Consider the following 15,424-nt stretch of genomic DNA (forward strand, 5'->3'; position numbering starts at 1 on the left):
GATGTTGTATGTTGGTGGCTTTGCTTGTTTAGCCAAGTTAAGTGATCCCACGTCTAAACTATTTTGGGACATTGCTTTTTAGGTTACCTGTTTAGAAGGCCAAAGCCTTAGTTTTCTTCCATTTCTCCTTTGAATCTAACTTCCTTTCTTATTTTATACTTTCCCAGGAAGTAAGGCAAAAATAAATTCACTAAGTATAAAGTGAATAGTGTTACCTTTTAGATTTTAAAGTTATTAGAGTTCAAAGTTATCAGTATAATAACTTTGTCTTATTGCCCAAGAATTTTTTTTGTTTAATGAATTTTGAACTTGTAATTTAGGGTGGTAAAGAAAAGGAATAGGAAATAGTCTAAGAAGTTAAAATCTTAAACAGCACGTTAATATGTACATAATAAAGAAGTTAGGCATGTTGTTGAAAGCTGAAAGTTTGTATTACTGGATATAACAAACTTTTTAAAGTGAAATATTTTCTTCAGTAAGAATTAGATGATACCATATGATTTTGATATGAAGTTTGAGAAAGTACTTGCTTGAGCAGTTATGTTGGCAGTGTATTCTTTGCAGCTTTGAAGTGGTAACATTGTCTTTTGACTACTGTCTCTCTCTCTCTTTTTTTTTTTTTTTTGAGGAAGATTAACCCTGAGCTAACATCTGCCAATCCTCCTCTTTTTGCTGAGGAAGACTGGCCCTGAGCTAACATCCATGCCCATCTTCCTCTGCTTTATATGTGGGATACCTACCACGGCATGGCTTGCCAAGCAGTGCCATATTCGCACCCAGGATCCGAACTGGCGAACCCCAGGCCGCTGAAGCAGAACGTGCGCACTTAACTGCTGCACCACTGGGCCGGCCCTGACTACTGTCTCTTAAAATAGCAATTTTTTATTAATTCAGTAAGGTTTTGTATAGGTAATGTGGCTACTAAAAATTTATAGAGAATTTTAACACTCAATATAAGACCAAGAACTGATTTTAGTTTTTGAGTTACTTTTTTGAGCAGTTTTACTTATGAGGACTGATAGTTTTTGAATTTTATTCTTTGTCAGGGATCTTCCAAAGAAGAAAGACATAATTGACTTGTTTTTAAAACAGAATAAAACTCATTCTCTCTTGTAATTACCATATGAATCCATTGGACCACCTTATAAATCTAAGATACATTTTGGGGTATTAGTGATCTTATTTTTTTTATATCTTAAAACATTTTGCTATTTCATCATCCTTGGAATTGATTCATCATTACTCATCAGTTATTCCCAATGATTTTTAAAAAGATTAAAATAATAAGAATAATGGAATTGCCTAGAAGGATGCTACCTACAATAGTGACTATTGTGCCATCCTTTGGTTTGCTTGTTGTATTGTCCAAAGTATTGCTGATCTTTCAAGAAGGTATGAAAGAAGACTAGAGATAGCATCTTCATAGTCTACTTTTAGCTTTCAGTGAAAAGTCAGAAGTTTTCATTTTCTACCCATAATTGCAAAGAGAAGAAAATTGATAGAGGAAAGCATTTCACAAGTATTAGATGAATCAGAAGATGAATACAAAGAGACAGCTAGTGCTATAGACTAATGATGACAATGAAATCGATTCTATAAGTGAAGTCTCAGGTTGAGTCTTCAGATGATAGCCTAGAATTTTCTCAAACTCCATAACAGTATATTTCTTTCTTTTTTGTGTGTGTGAGGAAGATTGTCCCTGAGCTGACATCTGTGCCAATTTTCCTCTATTTTATGTGGGATGCTGCCACAGCATGGCTTGAGCAGTGCCAGGTCTGCGCCCAGGATCTGAACCTGCAAACCCCAGGTCGCCAAAGTGGAGCACACAAACTTAAATCCTGCACCACTGGGCCGCCCAGAACAATATATTTCTAATGACAGACAGGAAATATGGCATTAGCATCCAGCTACTCATTCAAGAGGAAGGACTTCCTTACTTAGTATTTTGCAACAAGAACCTGGACTGTCTGTTTTGATAAACGGACATGTGACAGTTTTCTTTCATCTTGTGTCATGTTTGTGTACAAAAATTTATCTGGTGTGGTTTCTTAATTGGACAAATGCTGAAGGCAGATGCATATACAAAAATTATTGGAAAGAAATAGATGATGTAGAAATGAAGAAATTCAATGTATTAACCATTCTAATTGGTGCTTGTAAACCTAAGAATGGAAATGATGCAGCAAAATAAGGTCTTTTTCTCTGTAACAAAATTATGAGCTGTCAAAGCTTTTAAATATTCTTCAAGAATCGCATTCTGGCCATGCAAGGGCAATAATAAGTGAGAACCTATTGGCAGAAGAGAATAAGGGTGCCTGTACTTGCTGCTTTGAATTGCTATTAGCCCAGAACATTGTATCTCTTGAAAATAATGGAGAGTCTTCGTTAGAGGTGGAAAGCAGATTGCAATGTATCAAGGACTACTACTCCTTGTAGTAGTTTTATTTTAAAAGAGCTTGAAAGTAAACAAGCATCGAACGTCCTTTTAAATTACCCTTTAGCTTGAAGCAAACTAATACACTTGGTAGATGCCTCAGCTCCAACAGCTCTGTTTCCGTGACGCCTTCCGCTGTTCCCACAGTGCCCCGCAGTCCTTTGGAAGTGCCCCCACCACGTTCTTCCTCAGCTGATTGAAGAGCACAGCCTCACGGTTCTACTTTAGTTTGAGGGCATTCGATTAGTATCTCTCACTACCATAATCATATTATTTACGTAAAATTGTTATTCATACAAAAGTAGTACTTACGTGATATACGAGAGCCTGTCTCAAGAGAAGAGAAAATTTTTCTCTCGTTTAAAAAAAAAACATTCATACAAAAGTCTCCTCTCTGTAAAACAAAACCAGCCAAACAAGCAAACAAACTGTTGTTTTTATGTGACTCTTAATTAACAAATTCTCCATAAAATAAAAATGCTAAATGCCCACCACTGGCAGTCAGGCAGCCTCTGAGAGATGGATTTGCACTGTAGTCTCTGGTGGAATTTAAATTGCCTTGTTAAGTTTGGTGATAGAAGATCAGCTTTCAGGCTAAGGGCATCCAGGCGTTGGTGACTTACACCATCCTAATTTCCCAGGGACACTCCAGTTTCGTATATTCTGTTCTGTTGTCCACATACACTCAGTTATATCTGTTAGACCCATGTCCAGAGGGTTCTTGGTTTAGCCAGTGTTTTGATAATTCATTGTGTAGTGAGTAGCTTTTTATACATGACTGTTTCAGAGGTGGTAAGAGGCTATTTGTCACAAAATCCCTTTGCTTCTAACAGGAATCGTGCTCATCACCTCCCTCTTAAGCACTTTAGGGTTCAGTGGCACCTGAAGTGGAGTGCACATCTGTTGGTGTGTCAGACTAGCCGTGCATTTCCTGTGCAGAGCAAGCCTTTTAGATAACGTGAAATTGAGTATTTACATTTGGGTGGGGCAGAGTTAAAAGGACACTTTGGAAATGGTGAAGGAGAGAACCAAGAGGAGTGAGAAAGGAGCTGCTCATTGTGTACCTGAGGTAGAATTTATTCGTGTAAGCTGATCACAGGTTCTTCCTCCTCAAGCAGGAAATTAGTAATAGGAATTTTTCCCCCAAGTTCCTCATATGCATTCTCTCTTCACCTTATCTTCCTTAATATTGAGCAAAAAAATATGATAGATTATTGATTTTAGAAAATTATCCTCTCTTTTTCATTTTTGAAAATCAACATTGTTGAGATATAATTTACATACAATAAAATATAGTTTGAAAATTTCTGTGGTAGCATCCCAATGCTGACTACTCATTTTTTCTACTCATTTTTGTACACTGAAAAAATAACATTGGGAAGGTGAGAAGTGTCCTAAAGTAGTGGGTGAGAGAACGGGCAGGTTGGGCGGAGATGTAAGGAGAAGACTGTAAAGCAAGATTTTTCACTTTAGTGAGGAAGTCACATGTTTAATTTAATAAGTTTATGGTAAATATGAGGAATAGATGTTTAATTCTATTTTTTAAATTGGCATTTATAAGGAGTCCTAAGATGTTTCCCATGGTTATTTTTTAAAATAGGTTTGAGTTATATTTTGCATACAGTAAACTTCACCCTTTCTAAGTGTGCAGTTTGATGGGTTTGTACAAATGTTTATGGTGGTGTAGTCAGCACCATGCTCCAGAGAGGGAATATTTCTATTACTCCAGAAAGTTTCCTTTGGCCTTTATGTAGTCAGTTCCCTCCTCCTGCCCCTAATCCCGACAACCACTGGTCTATTGTCTGTCCCTATAGTGTTGTTTTCTTTAGAGTGTCAAGTAGATGGAGTCATATAGTGTGTAGTGTTTTATGTCTAGCTTCTTTCACACAGCATAATGCTTTTTAGATCCATTCACGTTGTTTGGTGTATTCTTGGTTTGTTCCTTTTTATTGCTCAGTAGTATTCCATGTATGAATATACCACAGTTTCTTTATCCATCTACCACTTGATGGACATTTGGGTTATTTCGATTTGGGGGCTATTAAGAATAAAGTGGCTCTGAACATTCGTGTGCAAGTCTTTGTGTGGACACATGCTTTCATTTCTCTTGGGTAACTACCTAGGAGTGGAGTTGCTGGGTCATATGGTAATTTATATGTAACTTTATAAGAAACTGGCAAACCATTTTCCAAAGTGACTATACCATTTTACGTTCTTACTGGGGTTGTATAAGAGTTCTAGTTGTTCCGTATCCTTGCTGGTCTTTGTTAAAAATTTTAGCCATTCTAGTGGGTATGTAGTCTTATCTCATTGTGCCATTTTAATTTGTATTTCCCTAATCACTGTTGATATTGAGCATCTTTTTATATATATATGTATATATATATTTTTTTAAAGATTGGCCCTGAACTAACACATCTGTTGCCTATCTTTTTTTTTTCCTTCTTCTCCCCAAAGCCCCCGAGTTAGATAGTTGTATATTCTAATTGTGGGTCCTTCTAGTTCTGCTATATGAGACGCCACCTCGGCATGGCCTGATGAGCAGTGCTAGGTTGGCGCCCAGGATCCAAACTGGCAAAACCCTGGGCTGCCAAAGCAGAGCGCGCAAACTTAACCAGTTGGCCACAGGGCCGGCCCCTCTTTTCATATATTTATTGACCATTTACATGTCTTTTTTGACGAAATATCTGTTTAAATCTCTCATCCAATTTTTTTATTGGGGTGTTTGTCTTGTTAATGAGGTCTAAGAGTGCTTTATATATTCTTGGAACAAGTCCTTTATCAGATATGTGTTTTGCAAATATTTTCTGCCAGTCTGTGCTTTCTCTTTTCATTTTCTTTTTTTTCTTTTTTTTTCTTTCTGCTTTTTCTCCCCAAATCCCCCCAGTACATAGTTGTATATTTTAGTTGTGGGTCCTGCTAGCTGCGGCACTTGGGACGCTGCCTCAACATAGCCTGATGAGCAGTGCCATGTCCTCGCCCAGGACCCGAACCAGCGAAACCCTGGGCTGCTGTAGCGGAGCGCGTGACCTTAACCACTTGGCAACGGGGCCGGTCCCTCTTTTCATTTTCTTTACAGTATCTTTTGAAGAACAGAAGTTTTAATTAATGAAATCTAGTTTATCAGTTTTTTACTTTATGGTTCATGCTTTTTGCATTCTATCTAAGAAATCTTTGGCTAACTTAAGGTCATAGAGGTTTTCTCCTGTTTTCTTTTAGAAATTTTATAGTTTTAGCTCATACAATAGGCTTAGGTCTATGTTCTGTTCTGAGTTAACTTTTGTATATGGTGTGATGTAAAGGTCTAGTTTCTTTTCGTTTCATTTTGCATGTTTTTCAAGCACCATTTGTTGGAAAAGATTGGTCCTTTCCATGTTAAATTACCTCGGCAACTTTGTTAATGATGAATTCACCATATGTGGCAACTTTGTTAATGATGAATTCACCATATGTGGCAACTTTGTTAATGATGAATTCACCATATGTGGCAACTTTGTTAATGATGAATTCACTGTCCGTGCGGGGCCTATTTCTGGACTCTATTCTTTTCCATTGATCTGTATCTCTATCCTTACACTGATTCCACACTGACTTAATAAATTTATAGCTTTTTGAAATAGAAAAGTGTGAGTCCTCGAGCTCTGGTCTTCTTTCTCAAAATTATTGTGATTTTTCCGGGTCCTTTTCATTTCCCTATGAATTTTAGAATCAGCTTGTCCGTTTCCACAAAGAAAGCCCCCCAGTCTCTTTGCTGTTCTCCTGGTGTCAGTCCTTGGCAGTCCTGGAGGAAGCCATTCTTGGTCATTGTTACGTTTCTTTGTTTTACAGAGTTTTTAGTTTGGTCTTTTGTATCTATATTTGTAAGTAAGATATTAGCTTTTATTTTGCTTTCCCTTTTTTATATCTCTACCAGTTTGGGTATTCAGCTTTATGATAACTTTATAAAAGAATTATGAAATAATCACTATTTTCTCTTTCCCTAAAACGGTTATGTAGTAACTCAATTAAATATTCCTTAGGAACTTGCAAAATGGTTTCATAAGACCAACTTATCATTTTTAAAGAAGAAATTACATTTCATTATTTTTGTGATTATGGTCTATTCAAGTTTTCTCTTGTTTTTTTCTTGATTGGATTTCTGTTTTCCTAGGAAATCGTCTATGTTATTCAGTTTTTCAAACCTATCATTATAGGACTGAATATAATGCTCCTTTAAAGCTATTAAAATCTCTCATATCTCAGATTATTTAGGAGAGCTTTTAAAAAGTTCTAAATGATTAGGGTTTCGTTTTTATTATGCTATAGCCCGAGAAGGTATCCTGTCCTATTGCTACTTTCTTGAAATTTGTTGAAGCTTTTTCTTTTTATTCGGAGCAATATCTAAAATCCATTTTTGTAACTAGTTCATGGATACTTGGCAGGGCGCATTAGCTTAGTGTTTTATTATAGTGTTTAAATCCTCTATGTCTTTATTTATTTTCAATTTTCTCTTTGTAATTTATTTTCAGGGCAAGTTTATTCGGATCAACTTTGATGTAACTGGCTATATCGTTGGGGCCAACATTGAAACATGTATCCTTTTTCATAATCGCATAATCCAAAATGAAGAATGATTTCATCTTCCTGCAGCCTCATGTCAGTGCTCTGTGGTATCTCTCCCATTATCCAGATGATAAAACTTAAGCCCAGAGAGATGGTGACTTGTTCAGATACTTTCAACTACTGAATATTAACTCCAAAGTGGTGTTCTGTTGTTGTTTTTAACACCAAGTCATAACCTATTGACATGGCTGGGGAAATGGAGAGTCCTACGGAGGTGAAGATTGCCTACCTGTACGTCAACCCAGGAAATGGGTGTGTGCTGTAAGGACGTTTAAGTGAAAACTGTCATGTTGAACTGCTCTTCAGTTTTTGTTAGCCCGTTTTTTACCATTCACTTCTGATATTGGTGGGGTGAGCATGTACCCATTGAAACAAGCCTTCTAAAAGTACAGAGTTAAAGTAATTTCAGTTAGTGTTAAGCAGAATAAAACTAGAGAAAAAAGAAGTCAAATACATAGAATAGTCTTAAGAAATGTTACATGCATAGAATGGCCTTAAGAAATGATAGGTATATAATTAATTTGATTAAGGAGATAATAAAATAGAAATGATCCTGAATAGGAAGGATACAATTGGCAATGCTCTGATTACTTGCTAGAATAATCTCCAGTGATAGAAATACATTGTTTCTATCCCTCAGGTGAGGGATAGATCAAAATTTTCCTGTTCATTCAGAACTGCATTCTGTGTTTCTAATTATACTCAGAGCCAGACAACACAAGAAGTGCTTAAAAATGGCAGGAGACTGGATGTAGAGTTTCTTCATATTGGTCTGTTACAGCATAATTCATATGAATGTGTTTTTCTCCAAATGTGGAGGATATGTTTGAGATAGTCCGATTTAAAATGGAGGCTATATGGCACAGAATTAATTCACTTTGGCGGCCCCAGGGAGGGTTTGCTGCAGAAGAGGCGATCATCTTCCACAGCAGTGAATCTGAGATTCTGTGAGAGCCCAGTGTGACTGTCGACCCAGAGACACAGCAGGAGCATCAAGGCACGGGGGACGGAGAACTCAAATAGGCCTCAGATCCGCACCCTGAGTACACGGGCGGATGTGCATTGCTCTGAAATGCAGGAGCTGATTGGAGGCCGGGCTGCTTGCTCTGTGGGAAGCGCAGGCGGGGTAGGTGGCAGCAGGGTCTAGGGACCGGCGGCAGCGGTTCTCCAGAGCAGGGAAGGAAAGGCCGGTGGTGAATCTGGTAGTAGCTATCTCAAGGCATTATTTGGAAATTTTGTGTGAAGTGATGAATGTAAGGTGGCTAGCAAGAGAAGGCGGCTTTCAAGAGAGGGAGGCCCTCATGGGTAGTACAGTGACTAAGCATGTACATTTTGGAGTCCAACCAAGTTTGGATTCCTAGCTTTGCCACTTATTACCCATACCATTTTGACTAATTCTTTGTGCGTTGGTTTCCTTATTTGTAAAATTGTAATAACAGTTCTGATAGTATAAGGCTTTTCCTGCCTTAAACAATGCTGCTTCATTTTTTATAGCTTCTTACAGTTCTTTGTATAGAGAGCTGTATTCTTTGAATGTAAGCCAAATTAGGGGTAGGGTGAAGTGGAGTGGGGTGAGGGAAGCACTCTGATCTATTTTTTTTCTGAGGAAGATTAGCCCTGAGCTAACTACTGCCAATCCTCTTTTTGCTGAGGAAGACTGGCCCTGAGCTAACATCCGTGCCCATCTTCCTCTACTTTATATGTGTGACGCCTACCACAGCATGGCTTTTGCCAAGCGGTGCCGTGTCCGTACCCGGGATCTGAACCAGCGAACCCCGGGCCACTGAGAAGCAGAACATGCAAACTTAACCGCTGGGCCACCAGGCCAGCCCCACACTCTGATCTTTAAGTTCCCTCCCAGTCTAGAGATTCTAGAAGATTAGTGAGAAACATAAATTGCATGTATTTTCTTTTTCCACTTACAAAGTTCAGTCATTTAGAATGGTTCATTGCAGGATAGTTGATATATATCAGAGACAGAAAACGGTTTATGAATTGTTTGTATAGACACTGCAAGAGGACCACCTTTTCAATTTAACCCTTAACCCTTTGCTCAGACCTTCTGGAAAAATCTCGTGCTGTGCGTCAAGCAAAAGATGAGCGTACTTTTCATATCTTCTACCAGTTGTTATCTGGAGCAGGAGAACATCTAAAGTGTAAGTTACAAAGATTTTTACTGTTTTATATTCATTTGAATATCTTTTTTAATATTAAATTTATTTTGAGAAACAGAGATAACAGTTTTGGGAAACAGTGGTTTTATACACACAAACCAAAATTCTAGCTGGTTAAATCGAGAAAATGAAAATGAACTTCTAAGCCATGGAATAAGGACTTTGTTTTTATTATTTATTTTATTTTATTTTGTTGAGGTCATAATAGTTTATAACATTGTGAAATTTCACTTGTGCATTATTATTTGTCAGTCACCATATAAATGTGCCTCTTTACCCCTTATGCCCACCCCTCAACCCCCTTCCTCTCTGGTAACCACTAATCTGTTTTCATTGTCCATGTGTTAGTTTATCTTCCACATATGAGTGAAATCATATGGTGTTTATCTTTCTCTATCTAGCTTATTTCACCTGACATAACACCCTCAAGGTCCATCCATGTTGTTGTGAATGGGACAATTTTGCCTTTTTTATGCCTGAGTAGTATTCCATTGTATATGTATACACCACATCTTTATCCATTCATCAGTCGATGGGCTCTTGGGTTGCTTCCACGTCTTGGCTATTGTGAATAATGCTGCAGTGAACATAGGGGTGCATAAGTCTCTTTGAATTATTGATTTCAAGTTCTTTGGATAAATACCCAGTAGTGGCATAGCTGGGTCATATGGTAGTTCTATTTTTAATTTTTTGAGAAATCTCCATACTGTTTTCCATAGTGGCTGCACCAGTTTGCATTCCCACCAGCAGTGTATAAGGGTTCCCTTTTCTCCACATCCTCTCCAACATTTGTTCTTTTTTGTCTTGGTGATTATAGCCATTGTAATGGATATAAGGTGATATCTCAGTGTAGTTTGATTTGCATTTCCCTGATGATTAGTGATGTTGAACATCTTTTCATGTCCCTATTGGCCATCTGTATATCTTCTTTTGAAAAATGCCTGTTCAGATCCTCTGCCCATTTTTTGATCAGATTGTTTGTTTTTTTGTTGTTGAGTTGTGTGAGTTGTTTATATATTTTGGAGATTAACCCCTTGTCAGATATATGATTTGCAAATATTTTCTCCTAGTTGGTGGGTTATCTTTTTGTTTTGTTGCTGATTTCCTTTGCCTTGCAGAAGCTCTGTAGTGTGATGAAGTCCTATTTGTTTATTTTTTCTTTTGCTTCCCTTGCCTTAGTAGACATGATATTCAAAAAGAACCTTCTAAGATGTCAAAGAGTGTACTGCCTATATATTCTTCTAGGAGTTTTATGTTTTCACGTCTTAGCTTCAAGTCTTTAATCCATTTTGAGTTAATTTTTGTGTATGGTGGAAGATAATGGTCTACTTTCATTCTCTTGCATGTGGCTGTCCAGTTTTCCCAACACCATTTACTGAAGAGACTTTGCTTTCTCCATTGTATGTTCTTGGCTCCTTTGTTGAAGATTAGCTGTCCATAGATATGTGGTTTTATTTCTCAGCTTTCAATTTTGTTCTGTTAATCTGTGTGTCTGTTTTTGTACCAGGACCATGCTGTTTTGATTACTATAGCTTTGTAGTATATTTTGCAGTCAGGAACTGTGATGCCTCCAGCTTTGTTCCTTTTTCTCAGGATTGCTTTGGCTATTCAGGGTCTTTCACTGCCCCATATGAATTTTAGGATTCTTTGTTCTCTTTCTGTGAAGAATCTCATTGGGATTCTGATTGGGATTGCATTGGATCTGTAGCTAGCTCTAGGTAGTATGGATATTTTAACTTGTTTATTCTTCCAATCCATGTGCATGGAATATCTTTCCATTTCTTTGTGTCATCACCGATTTCTTTCAGTAATATCTTATAAGTTTTCATTGTATAGGTCTTCCTCCATCTCCTTGCTTAAATTTATTCATAGATATTTTATTCTTTTTTTGTGATTGTAAATGGAATTGTATTCTTGAGTTCTCTTTCTGTTATTTCATTATTAGAGTATAGAAATGCCACGGATTTTTGTAAGTTGATTTTGTACCCTGTAACTTTGCTGTAGTTCTAATAGTTTTCCAATGGATTCTTTAGGGTTTTCTATATATAAAATCATGTCATCTGCAAACAGTGAGAGTTTCACTTCTTTATTGCCAATTTGGGTACCCTTTATTTCTTTTTCTTGCCTAATTGCTCTGGCCAAAACCTCCAGTACTATGTTGAATAAGAGTGTTGAGGGGCTGGCCCAGTGACTTAGCAATTAAGTGCACATGTTCTGCTTCAGTGGCCCGGGGTTCACCGGTTCAGATCCTGGGTGCAGACATGGCACCGCTTGTCAAGCCATGCTGTCGTAGATGTCCCACATATAAAGTAGAGGAAAATGGTCATGGATGTTAGCTCAGGGCCAGTCTTCCTCAGCAAAAAGAGGAGGATTGGCAGCAGATGTTAGCTTAGGGCTAATCTTCCTCAAAAAAAAAAGTGGTGAGAGTGGGCATCCTTGTCTTGTTCCTGTTCCTAGAGGGATGGCTTTCAGCTTTTCCCTGTTGAGTATGATGTGGGTTTGTCATATAAGGCCTTCATTATATTGAGGTACTTTCCTTCTATACCCATTTTATTGAGAATTTTTATCATAAGCGATGTTGGAGCTTGTCAAATGCTTTCTCTGCATCTATTGAGATAATCATGTGGTTTTTATTCCTCATTTTGTTAATGTGGTGTGTATCACATTGATTAATTTGCGGATGTTGAACCATCCCTGCATCCCTGGTAGAAATCCCACTTGATCATGGTGTACGATCCTTTTAATGTACTGCTATATTCGGTTTGCCAATATTTTGTTGAGGATTTTTGCGTCTATGTTCATCAGCGATATTGGCCTATAATTTTCCTTCTTTGTGTTCTCCTTGTCTGGCTTTGGGATCAGGGTGATGTTGGCCATGTGAAATGTGTTAGGAAGTGTTCCATCTTCTTTGATTTTTTTGGAGTAGTTTGAGAAGGATAGGTATTAAATCTTTGAATGTTTGGTAGAATTCTCCAGAGAAGCCATCTGGTCCTGGACTTTTATTTTTTAGGAGATTCTTCTTTGTGGTTTCAATCTCTTTACTTGTGATTGGTCTGTTCAGACTCTCTATTTCTTCTTGATTCAGTTTGGGGAGGTTGTATGAGTCTAAGAATTTATCCATTTCTTCTAGGTTGTCCAATTTGTTGGCATATAGTTTTTCATAGTATTTTCTTATAATCCTTTGTATTTCTGTGGTATCTGTTGTAATTTCTCCTCTTTCATTTCTAATTTTATTTATTTGAGCCTTCTTTCTTTTTTTCTTAGTGAGTCTGGCTAGGGATTTGTCAATTTTATCTTCTCAAAAAACCAGCTCTTAGTTTCATTGATCCTTTCTACTGTTTATTTTGGTTTCTATTTCATTTATTTCTGCTCTAATTTTTATTATTTCCCTCCTTCTGCTGACTTTGGGCTGTTTTTTCTTCTTTTTCTAGTTCTTGTTAGGTGTGGTTTAAGACTGCTTATTTGAGATTTTTCTTGTTCTTTAACGTGGGCCTGTATTGCTCTGAATTTCCCTTTTAGGACCACTTTTGCTGCATCCCATATGAGTTGGTATGGTGTATTTTCATTTTCATTTGTCTCCAGATTTTTTTTAAATTAACTTTTAAAAAAAATTTTTTGTGAGGAAAATTGACCTTGAGCTAACATCCGTTGCCAATCTTCCTGTTTTTGCTTGAGGAAGATTGTCCCTGAGGTAACGTCTGTGCCAGTCTTCCTCTATTCTGTATAAGGGATGCTGCCACAGCATGGCTTGATGAGCAGTGTGTAGATCCGTGCCCAGGATCAAACCCACTAATCCTGGGCTGCCAAAGCAGAGCATGCGAACTTAACCACAACCCCACCCAGCCAGCCCACCTCCGGATATTTTTTGATTACTTGTTTAATTTCTTCAATGACCCATTCATTGTTCAGTAGCATGTTGTTTGTCTCCACATATTTGTCACTTTCCCAGCTTTTTTCTTGTAGTCAATTTCTAGTTTCATAGCATTATGTTTGGAAAAGATGCTTGATATGATTTCAAGCTTCTTAAATTTATTGAGGCTTGCCTTGTTTCCCAGCACATTGTCTATCTTTGAGAATGTTCCATGTGCACTTGAGAAGAATGTGTTTTCTGTTGTTTTTGGATGGAGTGTTCTATATATATATCTGTTAAGTACAACTGGTCTAGTTTTTTGTTTAATTCTACTATTTCTTTGTTGACTTTCTGTCTGGATGATCTATCCATTGATGTAAATTGGGTGTTCAGGTCTCCTACTATTATTGTGTTGCTGTTAATATCTCCTTTTAGATTTGTTAATAGTTGCTCTATGTACAATAACTACTTTATTTTAAGTAGCAGGTATTTGAGTAGTGTTATCTTTTGTACTTTTATTTCTTTTCTTTTAAAATAATTTTAAATTAGAAGACAAGTGACACATTTTTATACAAATTGTTTCAATGTTTATAAACATCAAAGTAATAAAAAATAAATTTACTTGATAAAATTAAGCTGAATAAATATGTTTATTCCTAGATTTACAACTGAATATATGTTATGCTTGCACTAGTACTAGAAACAGTGTATGTGGATTTTGTTTATTTATTTGGTCATGAATCACAAAGACTGGAAATTGAGACTTGGACAGGGTGAAAAGTACCTCTGTTCTGAGTCAGAATCTGCTAGGTCAGAATACATGAGGGAGAGGAGAAAATGCACAACTTTCTGATTTCTTCTGCATCTCAAAGTCAATGCTGCTTCTGTGTAATTAGTATATATATTATCTAGATAGCACAATAGACACATACAACACAGTAATATTTGTTTTCATCTGGGGTCTAGACTTTTGCTAACCACAGACATCTCTGACAGCGTTGAATTAATTAGAGAAAGACCTGCAGGGAAAAGAAATAAGCAACAAATAAATAGAGTAATTGCCAATGAGAGACTATAATTCAAGATTATACAGTAGGTAATGTGAAGAGAAGAAAACTCTCAGGCTTTCAGACCGGCAATCACTGAAGTAGTGATGAATCAAAAATAAATAAATAAAAGTGTTAAAAGAAGGAGATGGGAAAAGAAAGCGGGCAATTCCCAGTCGAAATAACATGAGATGTAGTTGAGAATTAAGGGATGGGGTGCTCAGCAAAACTTCTCTGCAGGAGAGCCAGTGACAGAGAAAGCTGGCAGCACGTGAGGATGTCTCTTGCAGGGATAAAAACCTTATCAGTTTTGATCACTCCTGAAAAACATCCTTCTGCTCTCAGGAGCACATTTCTCGAAAGAGTAAGTTCTGTTCTAACTCATGGCCCCTAAAGTACGAGTAGTCAATGGGCGTGTCCATTGTAACATTCTGCCATGCTATTATGTGTTGCACGTCACTCTCAAAGGCAAATTTACCGCTAAACAAACTGGCTTGGAGAGAGGGTTTCCGGGCACTGGCTAGGCTCGGGACTTGCCTGATCCCTACGCTACACTTTCTACGTCTGGGTCTTTGTCTGTGTCCATTTAGTCTTCATATCAACTTTGTAGTGTTTGCTATAAAGTACTTGCCAAGATAGGAATATAGAATATGAGTTTAAAAGCTTTCCCTCAAAAGATGGCTAAAATATTTAAATGTGAAAACAATGAAGTTTAGTTATCTGGAAGATTATCATGATTTTCCAGCTATCTAATTTCAAATATAATATTGTGCAAACCACTGTGCCGAAAAACTCCTGTTGAGATTTTTGTGGTTTACGTCATCATTTTCCTTCATTGATACAGATAATGGGAAACTATATGTTTGTATATTTAGCATGAATATATAAAGAAAAAGTGTGTAGTGGTGATGGATTGGATGATGAGCTGCTGCTCTTCTGCGATATCAGTCCAATTTGAATGTGGATGTGCTTTTCATTAAATTGTATTCCGTTATATTTTCTTTTAGCTGATTTGCTCCTTGAAGGATTTAATAACTACAGATTTCTCTCCAATGGCTATATTCCTATTCCGGGACAGCAAGACAAAGATAACTTTCAGGAGACAATGGAAGCGATGCATATAATGGGCTTCTCTCACGAAGAGATTCTGTGTATGTGTGATTTCTCTAAGATTCTGATACTTTCATAAGACACATAAATTGGGGGTAAATAACCTAAACTAGAAAATGATTGAGGAACGGATGAGAACTGCCTGTAATTTTATGAAATCTTGAAACATATCCTACTGAAAAGTTTTGTTTAACTAAAATTTGGCACA

General features: G+C 37.1%; 1 protein-coding gene across 3 annotated transcripts in view; it reads left to right on the forward strand.

Annotated features, from left to right (window-relative positions):
* The window catches only part of MYH10 (myosin heavy chain 10), a 144,952-nt gene that overhangs the window by 57,098 nt on the left and 72,430 nt on the right, over positions 1-15,424 (forward strand). For all 3 annotated transcript variants that reach the window (XM_046675209.1, XM_046675210.1, XM_046675208.1), the window contains exons 7-9: positions 6,943-7,006; positions 9,094-9,192; positions 15,114-15,257. In XM_046675209.1, coding sequence (XP_046531165.1) covers positions 6,943-7,006; positions 9,094-9,192; positions 15,114-15,257 — 307 coding nt within the window. The remainder of the gene's footprint in view (positions 1-6,942; positions 7,007-9,093; positions 9,193-15,113; positions 15,258-15,424) is intronic.

The sequence above is a fragment of the Equus quagga genome, chromosome 11 (genome assembly GCF_021613505.1).
Source record: "Equus quagga isolate Etosha38 chromosome 11, UCLA_HA_Equagga_1.0, whole genome shotgun sequence".
Lineage (NCBI taxonomy): Eukaryota > Metazoa > Chordata > Mammalia > Perissodactyla > Equidae > Equus > Equus quagga.